The sequence below is a fragment of the Crotalus tigris genome, unplaced genomic scaffold (assembly GCF_016545835.1).
Source record: "Crotalus tigris isolate CLP2741 ecotype Arizona unplaced genomic scaffold, ASM1654583v1 scf7180000019137.2069052, whole genome shotgun sequence".
NCBI lineage: Eukaryota > Metazoa > Chordata > Lepidosauria > Squamata > Viperidae > Crotalus > Crotalus tigris.
In genome coordinates, this window is record NW_024097395.1 from 1,405,610 (window position 1) to 1,430,108 (window position 24,499).

At 41.2% G+C, this 24,499-nt stretch overlaps 1 protein-coding gene across 1 annotated transcript; it reads left to right on the forward strand.

Moving 5' to 3' along the window:
- The first annotated feature begins 2,514 nt into the window (after positions 1–2,514).
- Positions 2,515–23,162, forward strand: DERL1 (derlin 1). The gene is made up of 8 exons (XM_039359795.1): positions 2,515–2,813; positions 7,730–7,841; positions 10,470–10,534; positions 11,166–11,192; positions 12,441–12,536; positions 13,419–13,471; positions 16,483–16,593; positions 19,367–23,162. The coding sequence occupies exons 1-8, from the start codon at positions 2,661–2,663 to the stop codon at positions 19,503–19,505; spliced, it is 756 nt and encodes a 251-aa protein (XP_039215729.1). The 5' UTR covers positions 2,515–2,660; the 3' UTR covers positions 19,506–23,162.
- The last annotated feature ends 1,337 nt before the right edge of the window (positions 23,163–24,499 follow it).

A 24,499-nucleotide genomic window follows, 5' to 3' on the forward strand; every position in this document is an offset into this window, starting at 1 on the left:
GGGGATAGGAAAGGAACGCCTCCCATCGGCGTGGACTCAGGAAGGCACAGACAGGAGACTTTCCCCTATCTGTGTGGAACATTCCAAGCAAAGCCTGTTGGGAATTGTAGTTTGCTTGGCCGTTGGCTGGTCCAAGAGCGGCTCAGTCCAGAAAGTAGTGTTGCAGCTGAGAGGAGGAAGCAATCTACCTATTGAATTTGCAATTGTTGAAGTCAAGGGACTCTTTCAGGATATCTTGAAAATAAATAAACAGCTGAAGTCCTCAGAACAGGTGTACTGTATCGTTCCTCCATCTATTCAATGTGTATTCAGAACATTTGTAATTATTTTAAAATATTTGTCTGATTTGCCCTTGGGCAATGATGCCAACAGGAAGGAAAAGTTTGTCTACTAAATAACTGTATAACTGTATACAGAGCAGCAAAAGATAGAGTAGTGTTTTTCAAACTTGACAACTTAAAGACATGTGGACCAATGCCCAGAATTCCCCAGCCAGCATGATGGTTGGAGAATTCTGGGAGCTGAAGTCCGCAGGTCTTAAACTTACTGATGTTAAGAAACACTGTGATTTGGGATGAGGCAAAGCCCTTACTCTGAGTAATCTGCCTAGAAGATAGGGTCACACAAGCTGCTTTCCTGAGTTCCCCAAGAGTGCTTTTTACTGTTAGTCCTCAACTTACGACAATTGAGCCCAAAACTTATATTGCTAAGGGAGAAATTTGTTAAATGGGTTTTCTCCATTTTGTGACTTTTCTCACCACATTGGTTAATCACTGCAGTTCTTAAATTAGTAACAGGTTTGTTAAGTGAATTTGGTTTCCCATTGACTTTGCTTGTCAGCAAAAGGAGATCACATGACTCCAGAACACTGCAACCGTCAAAAATGTGAGTCAGTTGTCAAAAATCTGAATGTAAGTTACATGGCCATTGGGGTGCTGCAACGGTCATAAGGTTGAAAAATGATCATAAGTCACTTTTCAGTGCTGTTGAAACTTTGAATGGTCACTAAATGAACTGTTGTAAGTCAAGGACTACCTGTATAGCATGGTACACCAAGCCAACACCCTAGCATAGTAATCAATATACTCTGGCTTTTCTAAAAACGATGCCTTAAATTAACAGTGTCCTTTTTTTTTTTTTTTGCTCTGCTGATAGAAAGCTGGCTTTGTTGAGGGATGAATATCCTGGAATCACCCCACAAAGTTTTTCGGATGGTTTGCAGACTTACCAGAATGAAAGATGCAGTGGTTCGCAACTCTTGGCTACTGTCTGCATTTTAGAGGCACCAACTTCTGCTATTACCTTCTAATTTTCACTTTACATTTTTTTTCTTTTTGACTTTACTTCTCATTTTGGATGCAAAGACTACAACTTAATTGCCTGTTTGAGTGTTGTTAAGTCTGATGCTCCCTTGATGGACTGTAATTATGGACATTTGTTTTACTTTAATATGAGAGATCTTTCATTTGATCTATTGCTAGGAACTGTGATGGCAAACTTCAGCCTTGATGTGAAATAATTTTAGTCATTTTTGGTCTTTTGGTTACTCATTGAAAAGGCTGCATAAAATATAAATTTCGAAGAACTTTACTATTTTTTTTTAATCTATCCTGCCTTCTGTTTACTGATTCAAGAAGGGGGATTTTTTTTTGCTTTTGTTTTCTTTTCTCCTTTTCTCTCTATGGGAACAGTTATTTTGGTCTATTTTTAAGTGGTCATTGATACAACATACGAATTATTTAATTATTTTAATTATTTAACAATATTTATTTATTGTATTTATATGGCTGCCCATGTAACAGGAGCCTAACTCTGGGCTGTATACAAAAATTAAAAAGAAAAACCAATATATAAAATATATAAAAACAGTCATCATTTAAAACCATTAAAAAACTGTATGCTCCAAGATGTGATAATTCAGCCTTGAGTTTATTGGGTTGTTCAGTGATACCAGCTTCCCCTATAGAATAGCATGACATGTGAGCCTTTAATGATTTGAATAGATACAAATATTTCAATGAAGCTTGTTTAGATAGCATGACAACTTATATCACTGCTTCTCTACAATAGCAACTTTAAGATGCTAGCTGGGGAATTCTGGGAGTTGAAGTCCACACATCTTAAAGTTGCCAAGGTGGAGAACTACTATCTTAGAGATATAATGCATCATTCTTTTGCTCAGAGAGACCGAGATATGTACAATCCAGTGAAAACGCCAAGGGACCATTAGTTTAAACACTGAATTAAAATACATCTCTTGTTTAGCAATAATGTTCAGCAAAAACAATGTTTAATAATTAAGAAACCCAACTAAATTAAAAGAATGATAATACAGCTATGCAATACATAGATGCATCTGTTTAAAGGGAACGAGAGTGAAAAATGCCTGGTTCCTTTAAGAGTGAAACTTCCGGCGACGCTCCTTTCCCCACCTTTATTTTTGTTCCGTTGCTTAGCAAACGGAAGGCGGAAGCCGGAAGTAGCTGTTTGGCCGAATTCGGTGTGGCCACGTCGAAAGAAGGCGGGCCCCACCCACCGGCCAGCTCAGCCCCTCTCGACGCTCCGCTCTTTGGCTGAGAAAGAAGCACCCGCGGGAGTGAGGAGCGCAAGGCCCGGCCTCCAGGCCTCCCAGTCACAAGCGGCACAGTGGCGAAGGGGAGATGTCGGACCTCGGGGACTGGTTCCGGAGCATCCCGCTTATTACCCGCTACTGGTTTGCAGCTTCCATCGTGGTGCCCCTCGTCGGCAAGCTAGGCCTGATAAGCCCCGTTTATCTCTTCCTGTGGCCTGATGCCTTCATCAACCGCTTCCAGGTAGGCTATTTGGACTATAGCTCCCGGCATGCACTGCGCGCTCTTTCCTATAGCCCCTTGAAGCAGTGCTGCGCTGGGTGTGTTGGGAGTTGTAGTCAGTTATTGAAAGTACGGGGATGGTACTCCAGCCTTGTGTACTTTTATTAGCTATGGTGGAAGTGACATTATTGATTTGGGTGGGAGGCACCATAACTTGACCTTATATAAAACAACTTTTTTTTAATAAAGAGATTGAATTACCTAAGCAAGGGATATTTGTTTGTTTGATAGACTTAAAGTATCTTTCAGGAAATGATTGACTGATTAAGGCCCATCAAGTCATTTTCGACTTCTAATGGCCACATAGATTTTTTCCCATGATGATCTATCTCTAATCTGGTTTCTCAGGTCCTCTAATGGTGTAGTCATCATCACTATAACTAAGCCCATCCACCGTGGTGCTGGTCACCCTCTTCTTCCCTGGTACCTTTCCCAGGATCAGAGATTTCTCCAGAGAAATCTTTGCTTAATGTGTCCAAGCCTGATATTCTGGTTAGAGCTAATTTCAGCCAACATGGAAAATTAATAGATAGCCTCTTAAACTTTACTAGGGTATACCAGTGAGATTCAGTTTCTCATTTATTTATATATTTATTGTGAAACGGAAATCGATATATGTATATATGGATGCACGCATGTATGTATGAATGTGGGGTTTCCATTGTACCTTCCCATTCAAATACTGACCAACCCCCCATGTGCTTTACTTTGTATGAATGACACTCTGGTCAGAAGGTTAATAGTCATGTGAAACTAGGGGTCATTCCAAGCCACAGCAGGGTTTACTTCCATGCTCTTGGCTGAACATGGTGTACAGACTTAATCATAACTGATTTATTACATGGTGCGATCATGTCACTGAGTGATCTTTGCACAAGAGTTGAAAATGATCGAAAGTGAAGTGCTTTGTAAGGTAGCTCTGAAATTGAAAGTGGGGAAATTTGCATACTGCCTGGTGGGAAATATTTGGTCTCAGCAGGGAGAGGCACATAGAATAGCAGAAGGCTGAGAAAACTCTGTAAGGAGTGCTGGGCAAATATTAAACTACTACACACAAGCTCCTACAATTATGGTACTATTTTGCATTGGCTACAGAAGCCAGCTTCTTGAGATGTTCAGTTTTCTTCTTTTTCATCATCCCCGTTTCTCTTTGGCAAGATGAGTGAGAAAAAGTATGTGTCATGTCACTCATGGAACAAATTAAATAAAGCCTTTTTTGAGAATGGACGCGTGGGAGGTGTTTCCTTTTTCAGTAATCATGGAAACAGTGGAGGTGCTTGAATTTCCAGCCATTGCTAACAAAACACAAACAACCTGAAATTGGAAGTAATATAGAATAAAAAATAGCATAAGAGATCCATTGAATTGTTTGATTTATCTTGGTAACAGACTTCACTATTGCCTTTTACCTTGTTGCAGAGCTATATTTTTTAGTGCCAAGAATATAAACAATCATTAAGATTCAAGGGGGCTTCTGGCATTTTGATAGGCACCAAATAGTGGACAAAATGTGGAATAGTTTAAGCTGGAAGTGATTGGTTAGTCTCTCTCTCTCTCTCTCTCTCTTTTTTTTTTTGAGGAGGCCAGAGTAATTTAAATCACTATTGTGGAAGATTTGATTCTATTTGTGTTAGCTGAACAAAATGAGGTTTTTTTTAGGAAGATGTTTAATATGCTTAGCTATATGGAATTGCTTTCCCCTCATTATTCCTTGCAATTAGATATGGAACACTGGGCTTAGGAAAAAAAATAATACAAATGTTGGCTTGTAAGAATTCTCTAAACATGACTTTTCATTTACAGATATTTCATCACCTGCCTAAATAATTAACAGCCCACTGCTTTAATCTTGAGCTATATATGATCTCTGCAGGATAATAAAAGTGCTTCCTATGAATGAACCATTTTATGAAGTTATGGAAAATATGACAGGAATTAAAGTTATGTGATAAATCAGCTTTCTAACTATCAGTCTTTTGCCATTGCCACCTGGATTGATATGCTAAGAAAAGCAGGGACTGGAGCGTAGAATGTAGATTTCAGCATTTTGGTATGCCAATTCCTTTGCATTTTAGTGCAACCTCAGAGGAATGCAAAGGGGAATATAGTGATAAGATAGATTGATAAATGCAAGACTATATTTCTCAAGATTGGAGGAGAAATGTGCTTCTTTGCAAGACATTTTATTTTGAGAGACATGTAGTATCTTAGACACTCAGCTCGCGGGTATATTTCCCTCCCTGTTCTTTGCTTTTGTACTGAGAATGCCAACACATAGACTTGAGGTAGATATGTCATTCTTTTACCATAGAGAGATGTAGCAATTATCTAGATAGGAACTAATTGCTTTATAACATGCTGTTACTTGACAGGATGCCTTCTAAACATGTTTGACTGTAGCTCAACCTCTGCTGGTGCAGCCATTGTCCGTATTGGCTTTGGGCAAGGAAAATTATCCTCCAGTGCATCCAAGGGTTATGCTGTTAGGGTATATTCCAAATCTAAATGAAAACATGGCTTGCCTCTTGCAGGACGGCTATTTATGTAGTGGCTGCCATTTGCTTGGTTAGCTGGGCTATTCTTAACATGTGACAGACAAGACAGTCCCTATAACAGGTGGAAGGTTGCTAAAGCTCACATGTGACAGGCAGCTGATGGCAATCATAGTAAATAGCATGTAGAAAGCAACCGTCCAGTTATCATAAATCTGTAGACTCTAAGTGAAGTCTCAGATGTTGCCTGTGCTTCTGTGTTTATGTCTTATAGTACAGTAAATAGATCTGTTTTCTTCCCCAAATCCACAGCCAACCACCCCAGAACCAATACCGAGGGCACCCAAATCACTTGTAATAGTGTAACCTCCAAAAGTTGAAAGTTTGGGTCGTTCTCTGTGCTGTCAACTACCTGTTGTCTCTTCCAAGAGAGTTCCTTTCTGTCTTCCATCATTTTATGGCCAGGCAGCATGTCCAAATCTTATTAAATCACTTTGAAAGATTCTTAAGTTTTTTTCTCCCTGGTTGTGACCCTTTTATTGAAGCTTGATATTTTCTTGTAGGGCTAGAGCAGGGGTAGGCAACCTTGGCTCTTTTATGACTCGTGGACTTCAACTCCCAGAATTCCTGAGCCAGCATGGCTGGCTCAGGAATTCTGGGAATTGAAGTCCACGAGTCATAAAAGAGCCAAGATTGCCTACCCCTGGGCTAGAGTAACATCTTCCACTTTCTCGATTTTTGTGTGTTGCCTGAGGGATGAGTTAGTTGTTTGTTTTATTTATTTATTTTATTTATTAAAATTTATAGACCGCCCTACTCCTGCAGGACACCGGGCGGTTAACAATAAAAACACAGCATTACATAACAAAACAAACAATACAATAACATTCATCCAGGGGTCAGATTTTATAAACCCCAGGCATGCCGGAAAAGCCAGGTCTTAAGCAGCTTGCGGAAAACCAACAGGGTGGGAGCGGTCCTAATCTCCGGGGGGAGCTTATTCCAAGACGTGGGCGCCATCACAGAGAAAGCCCTCCCCTGCGGCCCCGCCAAATGGCACTGCTTGGCTGACGGGACCTGAAGGAGGCCCATCCTGTGGGTTCTAAGCGGATGAAGGGAACTATGAGGTAGTAGGCGGTCTCGCAAGTAACCTGGCCCTGAGCCATATAGAGCTTTAAAGGTAATAACCAACACCTTGAATTGGACCCGGAGACCAATAGGCAACCAGTGCAGCTCACGGAGGATAGGTGTAACGTGGGTGTACTGAGGAGCACCCACTATCACTCGCGCGGCTGCATTCTAGACCAACTGTAGTCTCCGAATACTTTTCAAGGGTAGCCCCATGTAGAGCGCGTTGCAGTAGTCCAGACGTGAGGTGACAAGGGCATGAGTGACTGTAAGGAGAGCCTCCCGGTCCAGTTAGGGTCGCAACTGGTGCAACAGACGAACTTGTGCAAAGGTCCTCCCAGCCACAGCCGTCAAATGATGTTCCAATTTCAGCTGTGGGTCAAGGAGGACACCCAAGTTGCAAACCCGCTCCGAAGGGGGTATATTTTCCCCTGCTAGAGTCAACACTGGACAGTTAACATGATCCTTGGGAGGCAACATCCAAAGCCACTCGGTCTTGTCAGGATTGAGCCTGAGTCTGTTAACCCCCATCCAGACCCTCACGGCTTCAAGGCAATGGCCCATCACATCAGCCGCTTCACTGAGAGAGCTCGGGGAAGAGATATATAGCTGGGTATCATCAGCATACTGATGAAACCTCACCCCGTGCTGTCTGATGATCTCACCTAGCGGCTTCATGTAAATGTTAAATAGGAGGGGGGAGAGGACCGACCCCTGCGGCACCCCACATTCAAGGGGCCTCGGGGTTGACCTCTGCTGGTGGAGAAAAACCCATTAATAGAAAAAAAAAGCTTCTGAAATTGTTCTTATAATTATACCAGAAGACAGAAGAGAGTTTATAAGCCAAAGCTCTTTTATCCTTTCCCAGTCAAGTGGGGGTGTCCAAGTGTGGCAACCTAAAGACTTGTGGAACTTCAGTTGGGGAATCCTGAGAGTTGAAGTCCATAATTCTTAGAAGTTGCCAAGGTTGCATATCCCTGTAGCAAAGCATTGAACATTGGCTTCAGCACTTTTGAATCCTGGTGTTTGTGATCTATCAGACTGGCACTGATGGGGGCTCAATATTCTTATGAGTGTGGTGGGCTGGGAGCTTCCCCCCTTCAATAATCCATCAGATAATTACAGATTTAATTTTGTTAGTTTGTAGTACAATATCTTACCAATCACTGATACTGCCTGATACATATAACTTTGATATTGTTTAAACAAGTTCTCAAATAATAATAGTTTACACATCTGCTGTTTTTGTCTGAACAGATCTGGAGGCCAATAACTGCCACATTTTATTTCCCTGTTGGCCCAGGGACAGGCTTTCTGTATATGGTGAATCTCTATTTTTTGTATCAGTATTCATCACGTCTGGAAACAGGTAAATATACAACCACACCATTATAACCATTCAATTCTTTTTCATTTTTGAGGATGGTAGAAAAAAAAAAAGTCAGTATATGTATCCAATTCACAACCTGTATGGACTTATAGAAAAGTATATAAATGTCTAAAACTGTCTTTGGACAGTTGAATGTATTAGAAAAAATGCATATATTAGAACAAAGTAAATGAAAAGGTCTATAAAAAGTTTTGCAAGCCGAGGCAGAAAGCTAGCAGCTGCAAAAAGTTACCTTGGCTTGGGAATCACTTTAATATTTAGATTTCCCTCTACAAGATTAGGAAGACCTTAGGGAAAATATCCAAAAGATAGCATCTTCCTCCCTTATCAGTTAAAACTGAACTCCCTCCAGCACACAGTAAGGGAATGAATAAATTCTAAAACAAAAAAATCTCTGCCATATTGTACATATTAATGTATATTTCGAATTAGTTCAACTTGCTAGAATTCTGATGCCAGTGCTCTTTCATCTTAATAAGTCCTGGTAAAGAAAACTTTGTGTATATGTTCTTGGAGAAAAAAGAATTCCAGTCTCAGGCAACTGCTAAAGGTTTGGCAGAAGTAAAAGGGTTTGAAAGATTTAAAAATCCTGCTAATTGTATTTTTAACTTGGCCAAGTATCTTAATTGCTTATTTCTCATCATTTAGAACTAGTAAATTAAAAGTGCATGCAGGGCCATTTTCTTTTGATGTAGTACAATAATTTATAATATGCTTGATTATTACTAAGTGTAAGTACCTTTTAAATACAAGGAACACAACAATTGCTTTCTGTTCTCCTTATAATAAATCTACTGAAGCCAACCAATCAAGATACTTTGGGATTCATTCTTACGTAGTTTATTTAGAAACAAGTTCTAGCATAACCAGTTATTCCCAATTGCAATAATTATGTAAGAATTGCAATCTTAACTGATGGAACTTTGCAAACAAAGAATTGTGTAATACATTTCTCAAACTCAGATTATGCTGCAGGAGATGTAGAGTTTATAATGTTGACTAAACAGTTGACTGAACAGTTAGTCCTTGACTTACAACAATTCATTAGTGACTGTTTGAAGTTACAGCGACACTGAAAAAAGTGACATGACTGATTTTCACATTTGCGAATGTAGAAGCATTTCCATGGTCACGTGATCAAAATGTAGACCATGATTAGGGGACTGGAGGCTGAAGCATATAAGGAAAGGCTGCTGGAATTGGGTATGTCTACTTTAACGAAGAGAAGGACGAGGGGGGACATGATAGCAGTGTTCCAATATCTCAGGGGCTGCCACAAAGAAGAGGGAGTCAAGCTATTTTCCAAGGCGCCTGAAGGCAGAACAAGAAGCAACGGGTGGAAACTAATCAAGGAGAGAAGCAACCTAGAACTAAGGAGAAACTTCCTGACAGTGAGAACAATTAATCAGTGGAACAGCCTGCCTCCAGAAGCAGTAAATGCTCCAACACTGGAAGTTTTTAAGAAGAGACTGGACAGCCATTTGTCCGAAATGGTGTAGAGTTTCCTGCCTGAGCAGGGGGTTGGACTAGATGACCTCCAAAGTCCCTTCCAACTTTATTATTATTATTATTATTATTATTATTATTATTATTATTACTACTACCACTACTATATGCTTGGCAACTGGTTCATATTTATGATGGTTTGCAGTGTCCCAGGGTCATGCAACCTTCTGACAAGCCAAGTCAATGGAGAAGCCAGAATCACTTAACAACCATGTTACTAACTGAACAACTGCAGTGATTCACTTAACAGCTATGCAAGAAAGATCGTAGAGTGGGGCAAAACATTTTAACAAATTTCTTGCTTAGCAATGAAAATTTTGGGCTCAACTGTGGTTGTAAGTCAAGGACTACTTGTAGCATGTTAATTTGGGGCAATTTTTGTGGGAATATATATGTATATATATGTATATGTATGTATGTATGTATGTATGTATATATGTGTATATGTATATGTAGATCTTTGGTTATTCGGGTTTTCTCCCGCGTCAAATTGGAAGTGTCTTGGTGACGTTTCGACGAAGTCTCATTCGTCATCTTCAGGCTGGTGTTTTCGGCTTCGTGCTTCTAGGAGCAATGTGTGATCACACATTGCTCCTAGAAGCATGAAGCCGAAAACACCAGCCTGAAGATGACGAATGAGACTTCATCGAAACGTCGCCAAGACACTTCCAATTTGACGCGGGAGAAAGCCTGAATAACCAAAGACCCACATACAAACACCAGCGAAAACCTCAGAAATATGTATGTATGTATGTATGTATATATATGTATATATTCGATGCTAGAATTTTGTGTAATGTTTGTGTGAAAACAAGAAAAAAAAGTCTCCAATGCTAGAATTCATATTGTGTATAGAGACTCTCCTTATATAGAGGTAGTAGTTTAGATTTTCCTACAAAAACTGGCCTTTCCGATACACTTTCCCATAAAACACCCTCGCCAAACCGAGCAGTCTCTTGTTTCCTTCTCAGAACAAAAGTTGAAGTTGCATCCTGCGATTTAATGACAGCCTTCTGGAGGCTCCCACTGCCTCTTGGGGAAAGAGAGAAAAAAACAACTGCCAGGGATTACATTCTCAGCAATGCCATTCTTTGTTCGCAGGTGCTTTTGATGGAAGGCCTGCCGACTACGTGTTCATGCTGCTGTTTAACTGGATATGCATAGTTGTATCCTTTCCTGAATCTGCTGCCCACCGTTTGGACAAGTTTGGGTCTTGAAAAAGCATTCCCCCCCCCCTCTTCCAAGGGATGAAGAGATTGGTTGTGGATGCTTTCGTGGACTTAGGGAAGTCATTCCCCAGCTTCTCCATTTCTTTTCTGATAATCCTGAGTCCACATGTTTGGGTGGGAAAGGTGATTAATTCAGAAACAGCCACTATAAATGAATGAGAGCTTAAGATTTGCTTAAGACTCAATGGCTGGGTTCACACAAAAGCTGGGTTAACAAAGCATGATTAGTCTTACAGTTGTGCCAAATGAATGAACCCTATTATGGCTTAACATGATGGTCTATTTTGCACAACATGCTGGGTTTCTGAACGCTGAATCTCAAAGTACCCAACCCTGCTATACCTTGCTGTTAATATATTGTTTGACTCAAACTTGTTTATGACAGAGAGATTTTACAGGCTCAGTTAAAGCCAGGTGGGCAGAGATCCAAATATATTCAGCTGGATCAAAAGGGCTTCCATATGATAACAAGAACTAGCATGAATTATTCTACTTGTCTACAATTGAATCATTACGAATTAAGTATCAGTGTTTGCTTAGTTTGGATTTCCTTAATTAAAATTAAAAGATTACTGGCTTAGCAATGAATATGCAAGTAAGTCTATCCTTTTTTTGAAAGTCTGGCAGATCGGGTTTATTAGGACTTTTGGTGCACATCCTTCCAGAGTTACAAATGACATTAAGACACAGCCATTGGAGAACATGGCCACTTGAAACATAGCGATAGCCTCTGATTCCTGTCCTTTGCCCTCTCCTCTCTATGGCTGCAAAGAGACAGCTGGAAGCTTTTTCCATTTTGTAATGAGTAATGTTGAAGCTTATGTTTAAACCCAGACATATAGTTTTACTATTAGTTACTGAAACAAGCCAATCTCCAATCTCGATTTATCCGTGTGTTTTCAGTAAATGAAAGTTAACATTAATCACAACTGAAGGTTCAGATATAGTGTTAAATTGCAGTTAATTGATAAAAGAAAGAAATGTTTTTGCAGGATCCAATCTGAGTCATTCACCAGGATCAAAGATTTATTCTTCCAAGCTTTGGGGCTCATGCTGGAACCCATCCATAGGGAACTTTTCTCTCTCTCTCTCCCTCCCTCCTTCCCTCTCTCCCTCCCTCTGTTCCCTAAGGATGGGCTCCAACATGAGCCCAAAAGCTTGAAAAAAAAAACTTTGGTCCTGGTGACTGACTCAGAGTGGATCATGCAATATTATCCTGGGACGTGTATATTTACCTTTACTTAGAAATAGTTTTTGAATGTACTTTGTTAGCATCCTGTTTGGCTGATTTCCATAGAGCAGACATGTCAAACTTGCGACGTCATGTGACATTGCATGATGTATCAGAGCTTTTTTTCCCCCATTGCTGGGGTAGGCGCGGTTTTCTGGTGAAGTATCCGGCCTGCTGGTCAACAGTTTGACACCCCTGCCATAGAGCTGTCAGCTTTATGTGGGTTTATGTGGTTATTGGAGCACAGGAGTGTCAAACTGCCGGCCCACGGGCCAGATGCATCATACCAAAACCGCGCCCACCCCAGCTCTGCCAATAGGGAAAAAGTCGCAATACGTTGCAACACGTGACGTGACGTTGCGAGTTTGACACCCCTGATTTAGAGGGTCATGGATTATGGGAGAAATCTGCAAAATGTCTTTTTTCCTCCAAAATGTTCTTGTTCCAAATTCATTCCCCCCTTTTTTTTCCCCTCAAGAAAAAAAAAAAAAAGATTGAACAGGACAGAGGTGTATCTAAATTGAACAGGAATTTTCTTTGTAAGATTTTTAGTTCAGCTTGCGAGTCTTTCTATCTGATTTAAACCATGTTGGATCCTTTGTTCTCTTGTAGTTGCTGATGATCCCCCTGATCATGTCAGTACTTTATGTTTGGGCCCAGCTGAACAGAGACATGATTGTGTCATTTTGGTTTGGGACTCGGTTTAAGGTGAGTGGCTTAAGAGATGGGCTTCTGCCTTGGGAGGTTTGGCTCAAATCAGTGGAATTTCAGCATCGGGTTGAATCATGGTAGCAATTCCTTGATTCCTTCCAGATTTTCGAGAGAAGTTTGGCATTTATATATCTGACATCTGTGTGATCTTTTTCTTCTTGGCAGTGCTCCATATACAGTTCCTTAATGGAAGGAAAATTACAGAAGTAGCTGTAGGACAGCTCAACAAGTAGGAAGGAAATATCATAAAACAAAAGTTTGTCCCATGTGTAATAGTTAACGAATTTTAGAACAAAATCTTTAGGGAGATGTTGCCGCATTCTGCAAGTAAAGAAACTATAGTACATGCATTTTAAATGTTAAAAGTGTCCGTCTTTGCAACATCTAAGGAACATTGTGAAGACCCAGAAATTAACATTGCAGGCCACTCCACTGTACTTTTGCTCCACTTAGTGTAGTGATGGCGAACGTTTTGGGCTCCACATATCAAACGTTCAGAAAATGCCTAGTTTAACTCTTGAATTTCTTCCTTCCAGCCTGGTATTTTGTAGGCTTATCAATCTAGCTCCTGACTCAGTAGCTGAGAAAACATGGTAGTCTGGGGAAAAAAATCACATAAAAGCAAGTTTACTCAACATGCTAAGCATGGCTTGGTGTTAATCATAGCAAATGAAATGTAGCAAACTGATGCTAACACAGTTTTGATAGTAGGATAGTTTACCGTCCAGCCAATATCCCAACAAAATTTTTTCAGTGGCAGTTCAACAGCTGTTAGAAATAGGGCCCAACCAAGTTCAGGATCTTAGCACATGAGGTGAAAGAATAAGTTTGTCCTTCAGGTTCGTTATGATAAACATATATGTGTTGTTGTTTTCCTAGGCATGCTATCTGCCATGGGTTATCCTGGGGTTCAACTATATCATTGGAGGCTCGTAAGTATCTCCAGCTAGTTGGTCTGTGCCTTATTAATTTGTTTGATTTATATACCCACTGATATCGCTGCATTAACTCTGTGCAGATAACAGCATTTAAAATAAAAATTCAGGTAACAAAGCCACAGTACTGTAATAGTGACCAAGGAAGAATTTGCAAACAATCAGCAATCTCATGGGCTCCAATCAACAGTCTGGTCTCTGTGCTTAAGAACAGATCCAAAGCCTCAAGGCTTTGTGAAAGTTGCCAGGATTGGGGCCAATCTAATTTGGGGGGGGGGGCGAGGTTGCAAAAGGCAGGTGCTGTGTCAGAAAAGGCATGTTTTCTGCTCTAGAAAGAAAGCACTCCTTAACCATTAGGACCCAGAGCATGCTTCTTCTGTCAGACCTGACGGGATGTGGAGAGACAGTCAGGACATGGGCTGTTTGCTAGATCTGTGCAAACCAGTGTTGATTCAGTTTGAAGAAGGCTTGATTGAATCCAAACTGCCATCTTGATTGGACAGTAATTTGATTTGGGATGCAAGGTTCAGTTTGATGAAAGGTTTGTCTTTAGGCTGTTATGGGAAGTTTCAAAATATCTGACGCTGCTTCAGTTTCAGGTAAAATGGTCCGAAGACCGTAGGGAGGATTGGTCCTTTTGCAGATGTGAACCTGGACCCATTTCAGCCACTTGACTTGAAGGGCTTTGCTGCCGCACCTGCTTGAAATATTCCCTTACCCCTCTTTCTTCGAGAAGGCACTTGTCTGAACTGTCCTTAAAAATGCAAACTTTAAAAACTGATTTTTGTAAACTAAACATGTACCCTTTCACGTGTTTTCTGGGGTGCCACAGGCTTGTGCTTTACTGCCTGTGACTGCTGGTTTTCCTGGGCTCCAGCTGTGATAAATGCTGGGTGTCTCTTGGGAAGGACACCCTTGACGCTGTTCAGATTCAGTTGTATCAAGCCTGGGACTTCCTGATAATATCTTTGTTAGTGACTTAGCAGAGGCAGATTGTCCCAGCGAGACCCATTATCTATGGAGCAAGAATCTGGTTTGGAATGAGTGGCATTTATAGCCTTGCCCTCTTCATTCTTAAAGAAGGCAAATCTTCAGATCAGCCATTGTTAATGTAAACTTGCGTCACAATCACTCATTGTAACATGAAGAGTCTTCAACCCGTTCCAGCCATGCTGACTACAAAAGCAAGGAGCAGGTACTGGATTGAGTGCTTCTGTCAGTCAAAGAGCCTATTCCAATGTTCAGCCAATTCAGGATATTCCCAGCTGTACGAAACTTAAGTTGCAGCATGGCACATTGTCTGTAGTGACCCCAGAAACTATGGAAAAGCCCTGGAATCAATTCTGAAATCTCCAGCTAGATTGGAAACCATCGAATTGACTCTGTTGCTCCAGATCTGCTCTCCCTCTTGATCCGAGAGTCACTCTTGAAAGGTTGATCAAAACAAGCCTCCATTGAATTGGCTCTCTGCACTCAGATTTTGCATAGCACTGGCTACTTAATTTTGAGAGCTCCATTCTGGAGGTCTTCTAAAGTTTGAAACAACGGCTGGGAGGCGGCGTGAAGCCCATCAGTTGTTGCCCTGCTTAATTACTGCCCTGCATAGGAAATATTGAAGCTACTAAGTTGCGAATTGATAAATTGAGTAACTCTACTAAGAGTCTTGACTATCAGCTTCCAACAATGAAGTCTCCCAAGGAAAGCCAACTTAACATCCTTCTTCCTTCTGAAATTATAGCCCAGTGATGGTGAGCCTTTTAGAGACCGAGTGCCCAAAAAGCAACCCAAAACCCACTTACTTATTGCTGGGTGCCAGGTGGGACGTGGCCCACTGGGTGGGCGTGGCTGTGGTGGCCATGGGTGGGTGTAGACAAAGTGGGCATGGTCACCTCGATGTGGCTCATGGAGAGGGATGCCTGTGGGCAGGGTTGGGGGATATCCAGGGGGTCTCTGGCAGGTGGGGCGGTGGACAGGAGGCTCATCCTGCGGGGTGAGGCAAGGCGAGGCAGGGCGGGGATACCATTGCCACGGGGCAAGGTGAGGCAGGGGCCAGGGCAGCTGCTGCCTGACACCATTGGCCCCCGCACACAGAGGCCAGTGAGTGCATGGGGGCCGTCGATGTCCGTCAGCAGCCACAGCCTGACAGCTCCTCGACTGGCGTACTCTGGGGCTCCACAGCCCACCGCCAGCAGTTCAGAGAAGCCACCTCTGAGCTGGACAGCTGGCCGACAACTGATGCAGTAGTTCGTACCCGGGAAAAGGAGAGCATGTGAGGCCAGGAGGGATGGGACGGGGGGGGGGGGGGGAAACCAGCCGTGCCGGGATGCATCTGGCTACGTGGGACCTCGGGTGGCTGGTTGAAGAGGGGCGGTTGCCATCTCTGGGGCATGGCACGTGTGCCCACAAAGAGGGCTCTGAGTGCTGCCTCTGGCACCCGTGCCATAGGTTCGCCACCACTGTTATAGCCCAATACTAAACATTCTTCTGTAATCTTAACTTTCAGTTATTATTAATTTTCCAGTGGCACTCTACTTTCTGTGTACATAGCCGGAAGAAGGATTAATACTTAAGTGACCATTGATACTTAGAATATATTGAACTTGTAACAGTCTTCCGTAATTATGAATTGTACTGTCTCAAGGCTTCTGAAGGTAGAACTCAAATACATGCAGTTGATGATGGAGATTGTGACTTTCATCATTCCTAGGTTGTATTTTTACAGCAGTTGCTTTTTTTAAAAAAAAATTTCAGTGTTTAAGTCCATTAGCACTGTCTTCCCCACAGGTTTGCAAAAGTGTATTTTTCAAAAATGTTTGCAGACAGCATGCAACTCTTGGATAGCTTGTTTGGATTATTTTCAGTCTTGGCAGCCCTCAAGCTCTTCAACTGTGCAAAACCCATTAGAAATTGGCCCCGTTGATTAAGATACTTTCACTTTATCAGGGGGAAAATGCTTCAATCGCTAATTTTTCACACTGTTTAAAATGCTGTTTCCTGATATCCTCCAGCATCATCAATGAACTGATCGGCAACCTGGTTGGTCATCTGTACTTTTTCTTAATGTTTAAATATCCAGTGGATTTGGGAGGAAGAAATTTTCTGTCAACGCCTCAGTTTCTGTAAGTTGGTTTATCTTTTTTCTTTTTTTAAATCAGACTTGAATACTTTGGAATGTTGAGACGTTAGTCTAATTAAAATTGAAAACAAAAGTACAGTGGCAGTAACGAGACCCAGGCACATATTTTTTTTTCGATGGATGGATACGTAATTAGGTCAGGTGCTGCATTTCATTTGTGTTTTGTTTCTGGCATAGACAAATAGGAAACGTTGATTCAGTCAAAATTATTACAAGCTCCCAAATGCAAAATTGGCACATTTCCACCTTTATTTTCCTGAAATGTTGCTCTAATGGCAACAGGCTCCAGAGTTTGTCTGCCTTGCCCTCTTTGTTCTTTAACTTCTGCTTAAAAGTGCTCTCTGTTTATATTACGTTTACAACTAAGTGGTGCTTTTCTAATTTAAAATTGAAGGAGCACTGCATGTACAAGAATCCTTGCGGAGGGTCTGTCTTTCATTCTCCTTCCAGATGAGCTATAATGATTGCTTTTTATTTATTTATTTTTTATCCCATCTTTATCATTTACAGATAAGGCAGTCAACGTACCTAATATTATTTCCTCGTCCTATTTTCCCCACGACAATCCTGTGAGGTGGGGTAGCCGAGTGATCGGCCGAAAGTCACCCAGCTGTCCTTAATGTCTAAGGTGGGACTAAAACTCACAGTCACCTGGTGATCTGGCTCAAAGTCATTCAGCCACCCTTCATGCATAAGGCAGGACTAGAACTCACCATCTCCTGGCTTTTAGCCACTGAACCGGAGGTAGGCAACCTTGGCTCTTTTACGACTCGTGGACTTCAACTCCCAGAATTCCTGAGCCAGCACCTCTCCCTTTCCCCTCAGCATGGCTGGCTCAGGAATTCTGGGAGTTGAAGTCCACGAGTCATAAAAGAGCCAGGGTTGCCTACCCCTGCACTAAACCAAACTGGCTTTCTTACTAACACAAGAGAAAGGACCCTAAAGATGAGGCTTAGCTCAGATGTTGAGGTTTCCTGTCCATGAAGCTGTTGGACACCTGGAATATCTAAGGGCAGCGTTTGGGATGCACTATGGCTTCTGTGTTCTCTGTCACAGAAATTAAAGAAAGCAAGGAATAAGTTTGTAGCAAAATTACAGGTGTCCTTGTGACCAGTAGGAGCTGGTACATCTGACTCTGGGACATAGGGCTAGACACTAGATGCTTTTCTTAATCATTTTATTTATTTATTTATTTATGAGACTTATATACCGCTTTAAGTGCAAGCACTCTCTAAGCGGTGTACACCAGTAAGCAATGTATATATATATATATATTTACATTGCCCCCAACAATCTGGGTCCTCATTTTACCTACCCCGGAAGGATGGAAGGCTGAGTCAACCTTGAGCCGGTGAGATTTGAACCGCTGACCTGCTGAACACAGTCAGCTAAAGTGGCCTGCAGTACTGCACTCTAACTGCATCACACCAATGTGCTTTGTGGTAATTAATAATCTCAGCCTTGACACACAAGAATCATCTGACTCCTGGGTAAGAACACTCTCACAGGCTAAGCAGACAAACAAAATCCCCTCATTTCCAGTTTGAATCAATAAAGGAGACGAGAATTGGAGATAGTTTTAAAAATAAAATTAAGTTTAATGAGCTAAGAACGTAAGCAACCTTCATCTCTGAGGATGCGTGGCCTGTTCAGCAGCTAAAGAAAGTTTCCTGGGAGTAAAATCTGTTTTTCACTAGCTGTTGGAAAACAAGTAGAAAAGAGAAAGCTGAGAGAGAACTCAAGACTTGCATTAACAGAGATCTGCAGGGAATAGCAGGGAGAGTTGGATATAAAGCCACGGGTGAGACATATCCCTATCCTGAGATGGAGGCTGAAATTTAGCCATACCCTATTGACAGGTAATCCTCCACTTATGACCACAATGGAGCCCATAGCTCAGTGAGACTGTTGTTGAGCTTTGCCCCATTTTACAAACTTTCTTGCCATAATTGTTAAGTGAATCCTGCAGTTGTTAAGTTAGTAACACGGTTGTTAAGTGAATCTGGCTTCCCCATTGACTTTGCTTGTCAGAAGGTGCAAAAAGGGATCACTTGACCCCGGGACACTGTAACTGTCATAAATATGAACCAGTTACCAACCATCTCAATTTTGATCACGTGATTACAGGGATGTTGCAACGGTCACACGTGTGAAAAAGGGTCAGGTCATTTTTTTTTTTTTTTAGTGCCGTTGTAATTTTGAATGGTCACGAAACGAATGGTTGTAAGACTCCCCGTAAACTCCATTTACAAAATACTTCCCCTTCTTTCTGGGATCTTTACCGGCTTTAGAAGCTCCAGCAAGCACTTTGTGCAATAATGGCCTCCAGGTTGACTCTCATGTTAAGCTGGAAGGCCTCTTAACAGTGGCTTGATTTTCAGTAACACACAGAAGCCAGCTTTTACGCTATTTCTCAGAATTTTTGATGAGATAACTGGTTAAAAAAAAGAAAAGAAAAAAAAAAGAAGGCAAAGCTTTCCAGCTACTTTGTACTGAAACTCCAGCCTAAGTTGGCTTTTCTTGTTTCTTCAGCTTCAATCTCTGCTAAAGTCTTGTTCAGCTGTTACAGTGGAGTAAGGGCTAGGGTCAGTGGTGGGATTCAGGTATGTGAACAACCGGTTCTGTGTGGATGCTGCTTCCGGAAGTCCATTCTGGGCCTGGGCAACAAGAAATTAGCTACCGAAGTGGTGCAAACTGTCTGAATCCCACCACTGGCTAGGGTGGTCTTTTGAATTCCTCCTTCTCTTAACCTGCAGGTACAATTGGCTGCCCAACAGAAGAGGAGGGGTATCTGGATTTGGGGTTCCTCCTGCCAGTATGCGAAGACCCGCAGATAATCGCCAGGGAGACACAAGACACAATTGGGGCCAGGGCTTCCGGTTGGGTGAACAATGAAAAAAAAAAAACTTTCTGCTTTATTTTTTTTTTCTTCTTTTCTGTGAGGAACATCTCCGACAACACATGGGAATGTTCCTTGCTGTGGAGGGTATTCAAGGACCAGGTTTGCTCTAGTGTTGTTGGCTCTGACCCATTACGAATTCTTGTTTGTTCCTGGTGGAAGACAACATAACTGAAGAGACAAGATAGATTTTATTCCAAACCATTAACTTGTTTAATTCACTGCTGCCATTAAAAAAAAACATTTTTTTTTAAGGGTGTCCAACACAGTGTACTTTCTATAACTGCTCTCTCAAAGGAATTCATGTTTGTCAATTGGTCTTCTAGGCCTCATTTCATGTAAGAGACCTACAAAAACCTTCCTGACTCCAATTTGGGGTCAAAAAAGTTGTCTGAGACTTTTCTTCCTCCAGTTTGAATTAATTAAAATGTTCAAGTCCACAGTAACGCTAAGAAAACACTTCAGGTATCTATAGTTGCATTTCTCTTTATTTTGGAAGCAAATTTTTTTTTAAATGGACTTTTGAGTGACAAGTACTATTTAGCTAAATCAAATTCGATTGGTAATGGATTCTACCTGGAACCACCAAGCAAAGGAAGAAAAGGTTTGGCTGACTAATGCTAGTTTTTAATTTGCAAACTTATTGCAGCCGCTGTCCTCCCAGCATAGTAAATGTGGTGCATTTTAAATGCCCAGTTCTATGTGCACTGACTTTGGAGCAAGTCCTATTGATCCTGATTTTGATAGGGTTTAATCCTATGCATATTTAATTGGAAATGAGAAAAAAAATGTGCTCTGTTGCCTCAAATGTATAATGGTGGCTTTGGTGTGTGTATCCTAGCATGAAGGACGGGGAATGCTTCTCCTTTTGCACAGGAGTGTGAGGACAGACTGAATGCAGAAAAATCTCTTGAATGATTAATGTAGAAATACCTCTTTGTATAATGCTAAAAGCAATAGGAATCAGATAGCTGAGCTTAATAAAACATACTAACTTCCTCCAGCATTTTTCATTTTTGAATGAAACACAAGCACATAAACAATATGTAGGAATTGCTGATGGAAGATGGTGATTAGCTTTCATGTAAGAAGCCAGTGTCATAATGGGGAGCTGTTGACAAGTGATGTTGGAGAATGTTGCCAGATGTACTGTGATAAGGATGAGTCAGACTTCTGTCTTTTAAATTGGTGTTTCCCAACTGTGGTGATTTCCAGGTGGGTGGACTTCCAGAATTCTCCTCAATGGCCATGGAATTCTGTAGTTGTAATCCACACAGCTGGTAATTGCAGTGATTGGGAAACTGCTTCAAATGATCGGCCTTCTCTAGAGTTTGACTTTCTTTGACTTAAATGTTTATTAGACAACAAGACCCATTATGGAAATTCAAGAAACATCATAGCAATCCTAGTCTTCTCCTCATCCATTAATTACATTAGCTCAGGGGTGGGGAACTGTAGCCCTTTAATGACTTGTGGACTTCACCTCCCAGAATTCCTGAGCCAGCATGGCTGGCTGAAGAATTCTGGGAGTTGAAGTCCACAAGTCATAAAAGGGCTGTGGTTTCCCACCTCTGCATGAACCGAACTGCCTACGGTTCTAAAATAGGGATATAAATGAACATTCATTCAGTTCTGCTAGGAAATGATGTTTTCCCCAAATAGGAAGTGTTGCATTCATAATTACGAATGCTTTGTTTTTCCCCCCTCACAATTTCTTCATGCGCTGCTGGCGCTCCTTCAAATCAGTGACTGGTTTGATCAACTGTGATGATGGAGTGATTTGGCTGTTTAGTTTGCAATCCCTTTATGGTCTCTGAGGAAAGCAGAGCTTTGATGATGTTTCCAATAGTGCAGTAGTATGTAGACCAGGGGTAGTCAACCTTGGCTCTTTTATGACTCGTGGACTTCAACTCCCAGAATTCCTGAGCCAGCCATGCTGGCTCAGGAATTCTGGGAGTTGAAGTCCACGAGTCATAAAAGAGCCAAGGTTGACTATACCCCTGATGTAGACATTCAGTTAGCACCAATTTCTTAATATTCTATCAGGCCTTGGTTTTTATTTATATCTAATAAGCGGACAAAAGTCCCAGATTATGTTACTTGTAATTGCTTGTTTTTTAAAAAAATACAGGAACCCAAGTTTTTTTAAATGTCATTGGATAATCTTGTGTTTCTATGAGTTGTTACCCAAAATGACAAAGAGGACAGGATGGTGTGCATACCTCAGCTATTGGTTGCTCAGATTCTTCGGCCAAAGAACCAAGCAACGGTTTTAAATTAACTTTTGGGGTGTTGCTATGCAAATTAGAAAGCAGTTATGGGCTTGTATAGTTCTTTTTTTTCCCGTCATGGCTTAATGCTGTGCTTTACATGTTAACTGAAGAAAAATATTGCAAACATTATTTTGGCCAAAGCTAGCCTATTTGTAAAGCAAGAAGTCAGCTGTTAAGATCTAGAATACACGGTAGGTGAAATCCAAGACAAACCCATTGCTGCATTTTGAGCTACATTTCTTATGATCGCTGCCTCTTTGCAGTTTTTAGAACACACACACAAAAGACCAGAGATTGCTTCCTTATAGAGACAATAGGAATGTACATGTCATCTTTTTAGATTAAAAATAAAAAGAGGAATTGAGATTAGAACAGTTATCCTAGTTATGTTGCTTTTTTAAATTGATTATGAATTCCTTGACTCAGGAGAAAGAACAAAAATAAATAAATCTCCAGATGAAATTCTCCCGTCGTTGGAAATAGTTATTATGATAGTTCTTCAGAAGGGTATTGCTTGGATATTACTGAGTGATCCTTCACTTGGGCCTTTGTTGGATTTCTATGGAGGCATGCTTCTATTCTGTCATTAAGCAACCATGGGTGGTTTTCTCTAGGGAGCATGGCACTCACATAAATAATGAAAAAAAAAATGGTTATCTTCCCAGCATTTTTCACTGCAAAAGAGGTGTTCTGATGAAGAGAATTTAGCTCTTCCAATTGTGGGAACTGTTAATGACAATTTACCTCCCCTGTTTGCAGGAACATGCAAGAGATCAATACCTAATGTGTTCCACCCTTTACTAACATAAAATAAGAAGAAAATGGAGATTAGGTTTGCTTGTCTATCTCTGAATAACTTCAGATAATCAGGAAGGACACATAAATAACCAGGTTACATTGTATGTGGGAATGCCTTGAATAGTGAGTTGTGGTCTACAGACACTTTGCAGTAGTTCAGATAGGTGAGGGAAGACAATCCTATCCTCAAAATTGGATTTGGTTCTTTGCATCTCCACATCAGCATATCTGTGCATGTGGAAATCCTATCTATTAAGGAGACAGCCTCTGTCTACATTTTTCTCAATATGCTGGTTTTTCAGGAACAATGTTTTCATTCAAAAAATGGCCTGCAACTATCACACCATATTGCTTTCTTAAATGTAATTCACTCTTACCACTTTTCAGCATCACTTTGTTTACCTGAAGCACTTTACTCCCAGTTTTAAGTTGATACTGTCAAGGGCAGATTCTGTTGTGAAACAGGTAACCTCTATTTTTTTGTATTGACAACTTCTCTTTTTGTAAACTGAATTCTTTTTTTCTTTTTTCTTTTGGTTCTTGTCATTGGTAAAGTTTTAAATTAAAGCTGTAAAAGTGTAACTGGTTGTTTATTTTGGTTCCGTATCTCTCTATATTGCCGTGTTATAACTTCAAGAGAGTTTTGAACCCACCACAGGGTGCTCAAAACAATTTGAACAGATATTTTTCCTGGCTTGGAAACCAAAATAGCACACTCTACTTTTCCACTAAACCAGTGATTCTCAATCTTTCTAATGCCGTGACCCCATAATACAGTTCCCCATGTTGTGGTGACCCCCAAGTGGGTGTGGCCACCAATAAGAGGGAGTAGGACAGCTAGGGAAAAGGAAAAAATGGCGGACAGCATGGTTTGGTGACCCCCATGAAATGGTCATTCGACCCCAAATGGGGTCCCGACCCACAGGTTGAGAACCACTGCACTAAACCATAAAGCGATTCCCAAGATAGCATAGTAGTTCGATTTGGTCTATGAGTGAGAAACCTGTGTCATTCCAGAAATTGCTGAAGTATAGCCAATTCCTTCTCCAAACTTCTGGGAAGATTTTGAAAAATTCTGCCCTACCTTTTACAAAACCTTTAGTTATTCTGAGACAGAATTACCATGTCTGCAATTTTCCCACACTTCCAACCATTTCTCATAATCCTTTGCTTCCAGGCTCTTTAGTATCATAGATGTTCTCCTCCAGATATGCATCAGTTTGCCTGGAATGGAACTACTTGCTGCAGCCAACTCACCGCTGGCAACTTGCTGTGGGACAACTCAATTATTTAAAATAATTTTAAAAAATATTTTAATTTTTGTCATTCATATTTCATCTACTCTCTCCCTTTGCATCCTTTCTTTAATGATTCTATTCCACCATCTCTTCGGTATGTGTAACTCTTAGCCCATGGCGAGTTGGCTGTGGCGATTGTCCCGCGGCAAGTCGGCTGCGATGAGTTGGCTTCATCGAGTTGTCCTAGACCTCAGTTTGCCAAGGGCTTTTCTAACATGTAGTGCTCAGAAGAAAATATATTCTAGCACAGCGGTTCTCAACCTGTGGGTCGCCAAACAACTTAGTCTGCCATTTTTTTCCCCTTTTCCTTAGCTGTGCTATTCCCTTTTATTCTATTGGCTTTTGAAAGCCAATAGAGTCTAATTCTATTGGCTTTCAAAAGCCAATAGGAATTGTCCAGGCTGTCTCTTCCCTGCTGAGCCCGCCAAATGTCCCATTCTGCAAACGGTACTGTACCAGTTGAGTAGTCCTCGACTTACGACTGGTTGAGTAGTCCTTGACGTACGACCGGTTGGGGGTCGTGGCATTAAAAAGGTTGAGAACCACTGTTCTAGATGTCTAATTCAAAGGAACAATGACTTAAACCAGTGTTTCCCAACCTTGGCAACTTTAAGGCGGTTG

Bases quoted from the DNA above. Each gene is read 5' to 3' on its own strand.
- DERL1 (XM_039359795.1), top strand. From the start codon at position 2,661: ATGTCGGACCTCGGGGACTGGTTCCGGAGCATCCCGCTTATTACCCGC. The intron at 2,814-7,729 runs GTAGGCTATTTG...TTGTCTGAACAG, and splicing joins CCTTCATCAACCGCTTCCAG to ATCTGGAGGCCAATAACTGC. The intron at 16,594-19,366 runs GTAAGTTGGTTT...CTTAACCTGCAG, and splicing joins CTGTCAACGCCTCAGTTTCT to GTACAATTGGCTGCCCAACA.